At 34.2% G+C, this 14,078-nt stretch overlaps 2 protein-coding genes across 2 annotated transcripts in view; both read right to left on the bottom strand.

The window, feature by feature from the left end:
• LOC126758195 (voltage-dependent T-type calcium channel subunit alpha-1H) overlaps positions 1-2,016 on the bottom strand; it is a 257,600-nt gene extending 255,584 nt beyond the window's left edge. Inside the window, exon 1 of the mRNA XM_050472312.1 lies at positions 1,175-2,016. The gene's annotated coding sequence lies outside the window, so the exon portion shown is untranslated. The remainder of the gene's footprint in view (positions 1-1,174) is intronic.
• Positions 2,017-6,140: 4,124 nt separating this feature from the next.
• Positions 6,141-9,402, bottom strand: LOC126758203 (vanin-like protein 1). The gene is made up of 4 exons (XM_050472322.1): positions 9,254-9,402; positions 8,452-9,121; positions 6,478-7,204; positions 6,141-6,409 (listed from the first exon to the last, which is right to left on the bottom strand). Exons 1-4 carry the CDS (start codon positions 9,347-9,349, stop codon positions 6,169-6,171), a joined length of 1,734 nt encoding a protein of 577 aa, XP_050328279.1. The 5' UTR covers positions 9,350-9,402; the 3' UTR covers positions 6,141-6,168.
• Between the last annotated feature and the right edge of the window lie 4,676 nt (positions 9,403-14,078).

Genomic DNA, 14,078 nt, shown 5'->3' on the forward strand with positions numbered 1-14,078 from the left:
TATTAAGAAAATTCAGTAGCCAAAATAACATATTCGTTAATTAAAATACAGTTTTTTTAATTTTTTTTTTTCTAAATTTTTAATAGATTTATTTTTTATTCGAACGAAGGTAAATTTTTTCAAAAGTTAAACTATGCTGAAATGTATAAAAAATTGTATATAAAAATGCGAAAATTTCCTATGTGAAAAGCACAAAAAAATCCAAAAAAATTTTTAAAAGTAGTGTTTTTTTCGTATAATTTTATAAGGAGCTAACTTTAACAAAACTATGTTAAATTTTTATGTAAGTATATATTTTATGAATTTCTTTTCAGCCTCAGTTAGTTGAGCTATCTGAATTTTATTTATTTTTTTTTGAACAAATGCTATAGAAACCAGTTTTAAAATTATATTAAAAAAGACATTTATTCAATTTGAAACTTAACAATGTTGTGGCGCTCTCAATTTTCCTTTTTTAAACTAAAATACTTATGTAAAAAAGAATTCATCAAAAACTATTTTTTTTAACTTGGAATATGGCTATGTCAACTTTTCTTCTGTTTCCAAAAATGCCACAGAAAAAGTATTTAAAACATATTTTAAAAATGTTGGTCATTTTAATATTGAGCAAAGATTTGCAAATATTGTGGAGATTTCTTTTTTTTAATTTTCATTTTTTTTTAATTGCTACTTTTTTTAATACTTAGCCTTAGCAAAAATTTGTGAATGTTGCAATGCAATTTTTATTTTTTTTTATTTCCATTGTAAACGGTTTTGAAATATATCTTAGAAAGGAAATTTTCTTTCTAAATTTTGAGCCTTAGTTTAGCCTTAGTTTTGGAGTTTTGTGGCGATCGCATTTTTGTTTTTTTTTTTTTGAAATTTCATAAGAACAAATTTAGATAAAAATAAAATATTTATTATTTTTTTTATTCTTAGCAATGTTTCGGAAATATTGTAGCAATCTTAATTTAATTTTATTAATTTTTAAGAATTCCTTAGAAAACTGATTTCAAATACATTGTAGAAAACGTTTTTATTTCACTTTGAGACTTAACCAATAATTGGAAATGTTTTACTTGAGCCTATCGGAGTTCGAAAAGCTATTTTCTTTAATTCGGCGTTTTGAAAAATTACACTATATTTTCAATATTAAATTTATTTCAATAATATATTTATTTCTCATATATTCTACCTTTTTTCTTGTATTTAACGCTCCAAATCACTGCTGCTTCGCCAACAAAACTTAGGATTTTTTTGCAAACACTTTAACACTGCAGCACATACACTTAACTTTGTTGAGCTTTAACTCAGAATTTTTTATACAATTTTTAAATTTGAAACAATATTTTTATTTTTAGTAATTTTTTTGTTAATATTTTTTTTTTAATTTTTTTTTATAATTTTTTTTAAATATTCTTTTTTAATTTCTCACAATTTTCATACAATTTTTAATATTTTTCCTGTAAATTTTCAGCTTTTCTTTAATTTTGAATTTTTTTTTTAAATTATTTATTTTTTTTCTACAAAGTTCAAAGTTTTCTTTACACGACCCCAACAAGTTTCACCAGAATTTCCGCTCTAATTACAGTAAGGCTGCTCACACACACTTTTCGTACGTAAAAATTTATTTTTTGTTTTGTAAATTTTCATATTTGCTTTTGCCACTGGCGCATTTTCCATTCACTGCACTTTAAATATTTACTGTATTTAATTTGCAAATTTTGTAAACTTTTTTCTCAATTTTATTTTTTTTTTTCTATTTTTCACACAAAGTATTTACTGCACGAATTTATACACTGAATTTTTCACGCGCGAACACATTTACGCTTACATACATACCGTATGTTATATTATATATATATTTATGTATGTGTATATGTCTGTGCGCACCTGTAACACTGTATGTACATGGGTCTGTCTAAACACCACACTGAAAAAACTCTTAATTTTCACCGTACGCGCGCATCCCTTCGGAGGGAGGAATTTCGTGTTGCTGTCCGCTCGGAGGCTGAAAGCCTACTAGTCTTGGCCAGTCACATTGGAGAGCTGTTGCTCAGTCGCATGCCGAAATGTTAGGGAAAATTCCAAAAATTTCCCTGTCCACACACACACACACACGTTGTAGCAGTATCATGCCTGCCAGCTCGCTAGCGTCAGTGTGTAACGAACGGCCGCACTCTCCCGGTTCGCCTGCTCGTCAGGGGCAACTCGGCCGCGCCGAAGCATGCTTTGGCGCCTGTTCGCCCGTCGACCAACTGGCTAGCCAACCATTCGGCGCACGCACTCAACACACACACGCAGCGCGGGCACAACGGTACATTGCGGTGGGTCGGCAACCAGTGAAGCGCGCTGGAAATACCTACAGCTGTGTGTGTGTGTGTGTGTGTGTGTGTGTAGTTTAGCGCGCTGTTGAGCTATTCATTGAAGGGAAATTCGTTTGTGTGTTTTCGGTTTGAAATTTGCACCTGAAAGTCTCCAATTGCAGGTGGCCGCTAGCGAGCATAGTCTCCAAACAAACTTTCATTCATGCGGCCTTTGTAAGAACTTTTATCTGCCGCGCCAGTTGGCGGGATCTTTGAGCATGTGAGTTAATATAGTTGATGCGTGAGGGTTGGTGCATATGAAATGCTGGCACGTTTAAGCAGAAATATTCGTTTTTTGCTGCTTTGAGGTATCAAAGTTATTTCGAGGTATTTTGTATATAAACTGTTTTTTTTTTTAAGCTTTTTTGGGTCGAATTTTCAAAATTCAGTTGTAAACAATAGACAGCCTTTTCATTTATTCAATTAGAACTAGTTGCTGCTAAAGTATTCGAGATCTGGCCTGTATATTCGAGACTAAACTAAAGAAATGTTTTGATTTCCATCAAGTCATCAAACATTTCATGAAACTTTGTGATCAAAATCATGCCTGTTCTCTCTCTGAATGCTTGGAGGTTGGTTAGGTAAGGTAATCAGTCTGATTCTTGTGAAGCTATGAACAATCCCACTTGGACAGTTAAAAGGACAATGGTACATTGTGATGCCCAGATCGCCTAAGTATGGAGCATTCGACTGATGTTGCTTCAGCCATAGTTCAGTGATTGCTGGATAGTGGAGAAGAAAGTGTCCACATGTTTCCATCTCACCTTCCTCGGTACAACTTTGACAAATCTCTAAAGAGTCCTCTAAAATATTTAGTCTTCTCAAAACGAGAGTGGCAGTTAGATAGAGAGTGTCTAGTTGGTGCTAATATCATTGCGGCCAGAGAAATCTTGCTAAGTTCGATATTGCGGAGACATATTTTCTCAATATTCAGGTTTTGAACATAGAACTTTGTTACCAAAATATCAAATAACATTTAGCCATCTCTGTGATGTGACCTTATGCTTTGGCCGTGGATCCCTTATTATTTTATTGCTTCCGATACATAGGAAATACTGTGAAAAGAGCGCTGTTCATAAAACGCTAATCAGCTTCACAAGAAACCGGGCCAGACGCTACTCAATCTCTAGCAACATTCGCTCGTTGGGTAAAAACTCGTCAAAAATTGAAGAAGAAGTTCTCATTGCACTTTTCGATACATGAACTCTGTTTGGAAGCATAGACGAATTGTTGAAGGGTTTTGAACAGTCGAGCTTCATCCGCTGTGGCATTTAAAGCTACATGAATGTCTTTATTTTTGGATGACGGCTCTCCTTTGGATCAGCTCTGTATTTCGTAAGCAATTCTCAGCTAACTCAAGTTCTTCTAAGAACATTCTATTGATTGAGAAATTAGCTTTCGGGGTCTCTAGAGCGTACAAGTTATTGCAATTAACTTTCTCTTAAAAAGTCCGGCTAAAGTAGAATATTTTACTCGATAACGAGTGTCCAAATATTCATTTCTTCACTTGACTAATCCAGTAAAATCATGCTGTACAGTTCGTTAGATTGAGCACCAAATATCCCAACTTGCTAAAGCTCGGACCAATCCTTTAGGCAAATAGTGTTCAGTAGTAAGCTCACGAGATCTCTAACAAAAATCTTCAGTTATTTATGCCTCCATTCATATTTTATTAAACCACTTTAATACGAAGACTACACTGCTTTAAATTGCAGGCACAAACTCTCCATGCTTTTAAATAATTTATTACATTTCCCTTTGAGGCACTACTGCTAACTAACACCCGGTGAAGGTCTACAAATCACCAATTGGAGTATTTCCCAGCGTGCGCTCGCTTTCTACGTTTCTCTTGCGTGTTAGCGACTCTCTTCATTGTAGACTTCCACTGGAATTTAAGGCACTCACACGTTTCCGCGCCGCTCTCACCCAGCGTCTGTCACTTCTCCTTGAACTGCAAACACAACAATATCCATAGCTATATACGCGTATTGTAAAGGTAGAGACTGTTGAATGCTAACAAGTGGAGCAACAGTTTGCGCCAACAACAAGCTTGCTAACGCTATTCATACACACATACATAGGTATTCTTAGTTCGGTATTTGTAGCACGGAAAAAATTTCATTGAACTGCATTCATTTCTGTAGTGTAGTTCAGGTTAGTGGTGTGAGGCTTGTAGTTACACGCTTTCTTTGTTCCTCTTTTACTCATGTACAGCTAAACGCGCTTATCAGTGTGGTGCCGGAACCGCTGGATGAATGAACATTTGCTTATTTTCCGCTTGGTATCATTACCTACCGCCACACATACATATATGTATGTATATATGGCGTTACCAGGAGCTTCTGTAGAAGTAACGATACATACGTACATACATATATGACATTACCAGGAGCTTCTGTCGAAGTAACTAGTTTGTTAGCTCTTACAAAGTTTTGCTGAGACTTCGAGCAAAAAATTGCGCCCGTTTGGAGAGTCTGAAGAGTCATATATAACAAAAAAATATTATAACTTCTATCTTCCATGCACATTTGGAGAAATTTTGGCCTTTATTCCTATTTTCATTTCCAAAACTTTTATCCGCACCACGTGTCAGTAAAGCAATATCTTCCTTATGCCATGCTAGCATCTAAAAACTGTAAAGTAAGGTAGTCACTGAGCTCTAGAAAACTCATACTGCTTCAAAAATGAACTTTAGTATGGCTCTAGCAAGGATCCGAGTGTGTCCCGAGCTCGAAAACATCTTTTAAACGAAAAAAATTTTAAACACTTCTACAAATGGTCCAAAGCTCCTTAAACCTCGAACTCTCCTAAAAATAGTCTTTTGGACCTATCGAAACTGAGTTTTTTATGGCTTTAATACAATTACTTCCTTTTGCCATGCTGACATCTCAAAACTGTAAAGTCAGGTGGTCACCGAGCTTAAGTAACTGATATTGCTTCAAAAAATCAACTTTAATATGGCTCTAGCAAAGATCCGAGTGTGACTCGAGCTCGAATATATCCAAGTGGGGACAATATTTCTTAGAATAACGTCTAAATCACCTTCAACTCTCCTACAAATGGTGCAGAGCTCCTTAAACCTCGAACCTTGCTTCAAAAACTAAACTTTAGTATGGCTCTAGCAGGAATCCGAGTGTGACCCGAGCTCGAGTATATCTTTTAAGCGAAAAATATTTGTCCAAGTGGTGACAACATTTCTTAGAATAACGTCCAAAGCTTCTCAAACCTCAAACTCTGTAAAAATAGACTGGTTTTCATTTATTATAACCGCGGCTCTCATGAGCAGCACACAAAAACCTGCTAGGAAGCGTCTCACAGAAACTGTACCTCTCAACTTGTTTATAGTATATACCAGTACCAGACAAATGGCCTAAGACGACGGACTGGAAACTTATCCGAGCTTCTTCTGCATACAGTTCTTCTTTTAGTGATTTATTTTATGAGCTCAACGAGGAATAGATTCTGTTATCTCGTCATCACTGTAGACTTCGCTACTCAGGAGAGCATTGAGGTGTTGCTTTGCGTAGAACGTATCGAAACGACCCATAAGTCTTTAGCAGGCAATTACGAATAAATTTCTCAGAGCTTCAAATATTTTCTAATATCTATGACCCAATACAGGTATAGGAAGATTCTGTGTATGGTATGAACGAATATCTTCATATTCGACAAACAAATTATTCTTCAAGCCACTTACGAGTTTCGTTAATTTTAGCTGAAGATTTAATAAGAGTAAATTGAAAGTATAAATATTCCATCCAAATTATATCCACAAGTCTTGCGCTAGTATTTTTTATTTTTTTTTACTTCTAATATTGTCTACTCAAGCAACTAGTCCTAGCAAAACGGCCAATGCCCCAATCAAAATGATTGGCTGTAGTAAGACCGCAGCGCCACCGCCATCACTTGGATCAACAGTCGTCGTACTTTCCGTTGGCGGTGAGCTCGTGGTGTCATTAATGAAACCTTCCCCATCGAAAAAGTTACCATAGATGGAGAAAGCCAATAGATTGTCGGTTGTGGTGTTCAAAGTATAACGCGCATGACGCATTACTTCCGAGTCACTAAAATTAAGACAAGAAAAAATATATTTCAACGGACACAACAGGCAAGTTAAACCAATCATACTCACACCAATAGATCGTACTGCTCGAACACAAATTCATTCACCGCCAAAGGCTTGAGATCATCACGCAAACTGTTCGGCATCAGCAAATATGGATAGCCCGTCTGGTAGTTGGACTCAATAGAAATGCGATCGAAAGCGACTTGCGGCTGTTGTACGACATCGGCGGGGAAGATGCGTCCACAATCGTATATATCTTCACCGATACATGTAAATACGGCACAATTGCGTATCGCATTCGTAGTGTAAGCGCCCGCCTCATTACGCATACCTTCGTAGGCACCTAAACGGTAGGTGTAGTATTGACCTCCACTACCAGTGGTCAGTTGGTGCCATTGCAGCTCAAAGTGACAGCAGAAGGTTTTATGGCACACATCGTACTCAGCACGACTACTAGCATTTGTTAAATCAAGCAAAATGCTCTCATAATTCTCCAAGTAGTCACGTTTCAATGTAATATCAGCTTGGTTTAGACGCTGTGTTGCTTTCGGCTTCACCACAGTCTCAGTTAGTTTTGTCGCAACCGGTACACTGCGCTTGTTTTGCGTCTTCTTTGGTACTCTAGCGACATATATGCGACGTTCGCCTTCACCGGTATTCATTACGGAAAGTATAGGACCAGCGCGCCCAGCATAGATGCCTGAACCAGTTGAGCCAACGGCGGGAAGACTAGAGCCAGCAGCGAGCACATTAACATCGTTTGAGTAAGCCCATGACTCTTGGAATTGAACACCTGAAAAATATTTCGCATGGTATCAGTAAAGCATGTATAACGGTTTGAGGTTTTTGTGATAAAAAGCTCGTGTGAGTTCATGAAAACTCGTACTGGAATACTTTCAGCTCATATATTTCTCCCTTGTGTTGGCATTATGAAGTAAAAATCAAGTCTGATGGTTTCTAATTCAACGAGAAAACGAGCTCATAAGATCTACAAACCGGTTAAAGCTGTAGTTAAACTTAGAAAACGATTTATTGACGCGTTAAAGCTCCTATTTAACTATTCACAACTTTTAAGAATATGTTTTATTAGATCTCATAAATTGACCTTTGGAATTGAACCACTAAAGAAAATTTCGAATGGTATCAGTAAAGTATATATAACGGTTTGAGGTTCTTGTGGTAAAGACCTCGTAAGCTGCTAAAGTCAGTCGTTGACGCAATTAAAACTAGAGAACAGTGTGTAAGCTCATGAAAAGCCGTTCTGAATTACTACCAGCTCATTTCGATATGGACCAAGTATTTTAGGAAACACCGAGTTTATAGATTTTTCTTTTGTAGTTAAAATGAAGTCTGGGCGATTCTAATTTATCGCGAAAACGAGCTCATGAAATCTTCAAACCGGTTGTGGTTAAACTTGGAAAACGATTTGTTGGCTCGTTAAAGCTCTTTATTAATAATTTCCAACTGGATTTGTAATGCCTGAGCTGAGAAATTCAAAACTGTATGAACTTGGCAATCTGTAAATTCCAGGAAATAACGGTAAAGGAAATAGTGGTTATTGCGAAATCTAAATTTTTCGCGAATCCAAAGTCCAATAACAGACTTGAATCAGTGTTTTTTGCTGACGCATAGCGATTTCGATTAGATAAGCTCCGCGTCGGCTCAAAGTTCGATAACACCACGCATGCCAAATTGTTTACATTTCTGTTTTATGAAATGATCATCTAATCTTATCAATGTGACAGATGTAGACAGTTAAATTTGCCATTACACTTATCTTATAATTTTTAGTATTTAAAATCGGATGTTATTTTATTAATGAGGCGATAAGAAGAGTAGTGCCGATGTACGACGCCCACGCATTTGCAGACTTGTGGCCTACTTTTTACTGGAATGACGTGGCTCGTCAGCTCGCGACTGCTATGAACTTTGGAATAACCTGGTACACGAGCCAAACGAAAGCAATCACGCCAGCAATACCGAGTTTTGCCTACTCCAATTCAACCCGACCATTTTTTAACTCATTAGACTCACACTTACCCGTCAAAAATGGTATCTGCGAGAACCACATCGACGTAAAGATCACATCCGTAAAACCCATACTAACCAACCGCTGTGCGGGCTCATAAAACAGTATATCAAAACAGACGAAGTGCCCAAATACTACACCGAAATCGGTGTCGAAGGAGCTCAAGTCCGCACTATAGGTGGTATTCTTCGGCTCGCCATATAGATTCCATTTGCGATAACGCGAAATTACCTTGCCCTCACGATCGAACACAACGTTAGTATTGAAGATATTTAGACCGTTCGGTGCACATGGACGCGGATCGGCTGCGGAAACGACACACTGTGAGCGCTCGGTCAAATTAATAACAATGTATTTACGCGCCGCGCGCGCAGCACACGATATCTGCACCAGAAAATCGGAATAGTCGCTAGTGTTGCCCAGCAAGCAAGGTGTCGTGGCGCTTTCAGGCTCGGGTACATATGTGGCGGTATCACCACCATTTAGTGTGCTCTCGGGGAAAACAATAATATCTGTGGGTTCAGCAGCTTCCGAGCTTATTATTTCCAAATAACCGGCGAGATTGTCTGCCAAAGCAACATCTGACGCATTTCTAGATGGTCGAAACTCCACAACGCCGGCGGTATAATATAATGACTCCGTACTATTTGTATCATCGACTGCAAGCGGCTTCAGCGGACTCTGCAAGTTGATAAAGCATAGCGTTAGATAGTATGGACAAGCTGACAACGCTGTATGGACGCGATAAGACGCGCGTTAATTGCACTGATTAGCTTTACGTGGCTACTTAACGGGTTTCGCTTTTTGACTCACCTGTTGCGTCGGCTGTAACAGTAGCAGCGCGCACGCCAGCCATAAAGTCAGCGTTTTGCAGTTACCCAACGGCATTCGGCACATTTTTGCGTTCATTTTGCGACTTTTTTGCCGTACTGTGCAGTTTGAGCGGACAAGAACTTTTCCAGAATTTTAATTGAAGTCTGCCGTGCACACACCACAAGGCAAATGACCATTGCTCGCTTGGCGTTTTGGCTTTATAAACGCTAAAAATTCGCAAATTCTTAGCTGTTACATTTAATCTTATCTACTTAGCGGCAAACCATTTCACTTCTTGATTAAAGTATCGATAATTGAATTAGCAACGATTTAATCTTCAAATGCTGATAGTCGCATACTGCTTTCTACCTTAAATTGCATACTTTTGGGCGCCAAGCAGCAAAGCATTTTACAGTGTTCCCACAAAAGTATTCTTAAGTCTCTCTGTAGTCTTTTGCTACAGCATGTGAATGACCACCACAGTTTATACCTCAATTTGTAGCACGTGCTCAGCTGCAGTCTTCAATCCGCTGTCCGTCTACAGTTTGCAGTCTCCACGTGAGTTGGCTTGTGCAGCGGCGAAATTAAATTTATTATGGCTAAGGAATTGAATTAATAGCACACTGACAGGCAATAAAAGCAGTACAATGGGTTGGCCTTTAGTTAGGCTAGAGGCAGGTGGAGATGGCATGCAAGAAAGGAGGGAGAGAGCGCAGAGTATAGAAAGAAAAGGTCTACCGCACTCTGAACACACGCGAATACTAAAGAATCATAAGGATGGTGAGTCAACTGAGCTGAAGAACAATTAAGTTGATTTCATAGATTGGGGCAGCCGTAGCTGAGTGCGTAACTAACCTTCAATATGACCAGGGTCCGAATACCTGCTTTGGTACACTCTAAGCTAAATTATTTTTCTCCGCAAGAAATTTCAAAAAGTCGTACTTTTGACCAGGACTTATGTAACTACCCCTTTATGTAGCTAGGGTACAAAATTCGGATCCCCACTGTGATGAAATCTAAGCAAATTTATATTTCTTTCAAAAAACCATTCTTCCGATAAAGATAAAGATAAAGATAAAGATAAAGATAAAGATAAAGATAATGATAAAGATAAAAAATCACTGGGGTTTGAGGGCATTTTAGAAACTTTTTATGGCAGATATTCTCATCTTTACTTTTTATTTTTCTATAATTTTAGATTCTTCGGAAAATTTTATTAACCCAAAAAATAAATGAAAAATAAATTTAAATTAAAAATGTGTAAAAGGTTTAAGCTTAAATAGATCGAAAAGCATCATTTCAACAAAATATTAAAAAAAAATTAAATTTTAAATAAAAATAAAAAAAATTAAATTCATATAAAAATAAATATTTTAACCCAAAAGCTACCCTAAATATAAATTATAAATAAATTAAAATAAAAAAATTCAATACTTGTGAAAAAGAAGAAAATTAAAATGAAAGGTTTCTAAAAATTTTGAATTCTAAAATATATTTGAACCTAAAAGCTATAATTACATAATCTCAAAATGCTTCGAAAAAGAGCCTAAAATTATTTTTTTACAAAAATTAAATCAAAATTCAAATTTTTACAAAAAAATTTATTTTAACCCAAAAGCTACTGTAACTAAATATAAATGAAAACAAAAATAGAAAAAGAAATATAAATCATCAAAATTATATAACCTAAACAACTTTGAAAACGGTAATTAATATAAATTGGTTTACGAAAAATAAAAAAAAAATAAATTTTTAACAAAAAAACTTTTTTCTCCAAAAAAATTCAAATTCAAAAACTTCTGCTATCCCAAAAACTAGTCTAAACAAAAATTAAAATAAAATTTAAATTTTTTACAAAAAATTTTATTTCTCCAAAAAAAAAATTAAAAATTCAAAAACTTCTATTATCCCAAAAACTAGCCTAAACAAAAATGAAAACAGTGCTGAAATGCCACTAATAATGCACAATTGCTAATTACACTTTAAAATTACATTTGGTAGTACAAAAATATATATTTTAACCCTTCAACTACCTAAATATATTTAAAAAATAACCGAAAATCTACTTTAAATATGTATAAAATTATTTTAAAATTACAATAGATATTAGAAAAATATATATTTTAACCCTTCAACTACTCAAATTTATTTAAAAAATTGCTGAAAGCCTATTTTAAAAATATATAAACAAAAAATTTGAATTAGTTAAGTATTATGGCTGATTTTGGTATTAACCCTTAAACTGCTGAAACTAGATCAAGTAAAAAGTAAAAAAAATTATAAAAAAGGATTAACCCATAAACAGCTAAAGATAAATGAGGCATAAAAAAATTATTTCCACTTTTTTTATATTTTAATGACATTTTATGAGCACTTTTTCAGCCATAACTGTAATTTGTTTCTGTTCTCTGCCACTGATTCAATCAATAAATTAAAAATTTCTTGTTCAACAAGTCGTATGAGTAACCCTTTGGGTTTGAATTATTGCAAACACTTGTTAGCAGCAGCAGCAACAACAACAACAACAAACAAATATATGCAATTACAACAAAATACAGTAATAAGGCAATAAAAAATTGGCAATTACAGATTTGCGAAAGCAAAAGCAACAACCTGCAGCAATAATAGCGATAACAAAAATTTTATTAATAGTTTTTGTGGGTATAAATCTGAAATATGCCATACTAACTGTATTAAAGTATACATGTGTTAATGTAATCAACTCAAGTGGGCATTACTACACTTTGCAATGACAAAGGTAAAACATATGTATTAACGATACTTTATCACACACATAAAAATATATGCAGAGATACATAAGTACATATACACGCACACGCATACATCCTTATATATTTCACATAATAAATTCCACTGTATCTTAGTCCAAGCACAGCTGCCATTTGTCACACTGTTGGATTTAACAAGTTGTTAAGATAAATTGTTTATTAAAAGCGCGCCACAACAACAATTATTGCAACAACAATGCAAACGTATGTATCCAATGTAGTACCAGACTTAGTAGCTTTGCTCGTTGACTAGTCAACTGTAGTTAACTTTCCGTTATGCAGCAGGTTAATTGCGTGCAGTGTGCGTGTGTGCAGTTTATGGTTGATTCTAATCACCGTTACTTACACTCAAGTGTGTGGGTTGAACTTCAAGTGTAACGCTTATCATTAAAAAGTATTTTATCAAAGTGCATAGTTGCTGTGACCATCATTTATCTAAGTCTGTTTGTAAGTAATGTGGAGTTATATTAAGTGTAGCACACTTTCAGGCTTTTTAAATAATTGTTTGCAATTTTACTGCATTAACTTAATATTTATTACTTCTTGCTGCGCTTTTGTGGCGGATTTATTATTTCCATTACTTGTTTTTTATTTTGCAAATTTCATTACTATTTCACCAATAACTAAATTTATAAAGTTTAATTACTTTCCATTACTATTAAGCATAATATTTTATTGTCCGACACTAGCTAATTTTCATTTCATTTGACTACTTTTAATTACATAGAATGAATTGCTACCCACTAAGTCGTTTTATTATTACTTAATACTTTTTCGTACTTTATAGTTTCAATTTTCTTCAAAATTAAATATCAATTACATTTTTTTTCTCACTTACCATTGCATTACTTCTAATAATAGTAATGATTACTTTTACATTACCATGATTACATTACCAATATCTAAATAAAAAACGAATATCCACCGCATTTAATTGCTTTACCATTTTTATTTCAATATGCTGGCAGTAATTACATCTTCATTACAATTTAAGTACATTTCAATGTAGTCAATACCAAATTTCAAACAATTATAGAGTATTTTACTTCATTCCTATTACAAGTTGCATATTTTACACTTAATCATTTCCTCACATTCTTAATATAGTTCGTAATCTTTAATTCAGTTTGTAAACTATTAATCAAAATTATTACCAAAATATGTTACCACATTGATTAAATACATGATTATTTCAAAAAGTTATTTTACTTGAGATTACAAGTATATGAAAATGGCGCACATTTTCTTTATATAACTTAACATTTTGTATTTCATATAAAAGATTATTTTCTGATTACAACTTTATATAGTAAATATAGGCGCACACGGATTTTTGATTATTTCTCTTTACATTTTGTATTCAAATAACATAGTAATGATACATTTTGATTTCAAAAAAGTTACTTTTGATACAACTTTATTTCACTACTTTTTTAATTACACCATCAATTTTGTTTGTATTTTATTAATTTTATTTTATTTTTAATCAATACACTCATTATTACGACTGAATAGCAATCAATTACTCTACAGCTTTAAAGTACATATTTCAATGAATTTAAATTATTTTTTTATGGTAGCAATTATTGTGTACTTAAATACTTCTTTGTAGATATTTTAACATAGTTCATCATTTTGAATGAAATTTTTAAATTATTAAGTAAACTTATGATCAATATCTGGTACTTGATTACAAACTGATTACTTCAAATAAAATTTCTGACTATTACGTTATCAATTATAATGAATGGTATATAGGAGCTTACGAATTATTACAGATTATCATTTTGTAATCATGTAATGATTACTTTTCTTTCATTACTTTTTAATTACAACTACAAATTTTTTTAGTTTTTCCTTAATTTTAATTAGTTTTTAAGCAATGCATATATAATTATCACTGAATGCAGTTAATTACTCTACAATTATAAAGCATATTAGTATCATTTATAATTTCTGTATGGTAATAATTATATTGTAATTAATTGGTTCATCACAGCTAGTTGATTAAGGCTCATTAGATTAATTATTATTTT

The sequence above is a fragment of the Bactrocera neohumeralis genome, chromosome 5 (genome assembly GCF_024586455.1).
Source record: "Bactrocera neohumeralis isolate Rockhampton chromosome 5, APGP_CSIRO_Bneo_wtdbg2-racon-allhic-juicebox.fasta_v2, whole genome shotgun sequence".
NCBI classification, from domain to species: domain Eukaryota; kingdom Metazoa; phylum Arthropoda; class Insecta; order Diptera; family Tephritidae; genus Bactrocera; species Bactrocera neohumeralis.

What these genes read in the sequence shown, in the direction of transcription:
- LOC126758203 (XM_050472322.1), bottom strand. Translation starts at nt 9,349, where the DNA reads ATGAACGCAAAAATGTGCCGAATGCCGTTGGGTAACTGCAAAACGCTG. An exon ending in TGTTACAGCCGACGCAACAG is followed by an intron (nt 9,122 to 9,253) that starts GTGAGTCAAAAA and finishes ATCAACTTGCAG; the next exon opens with AGTCCGCTGAAGCCGCTTGC. An exon ending in GCAGATACCATTTTTGACGG is followed by an intron (nt 7,205 to 8,451) that starts GTAAGTGTGAGT and finishes AATATTTTTCAG; the next exon opens with GTGTTCAATTCCAAGAGTCA.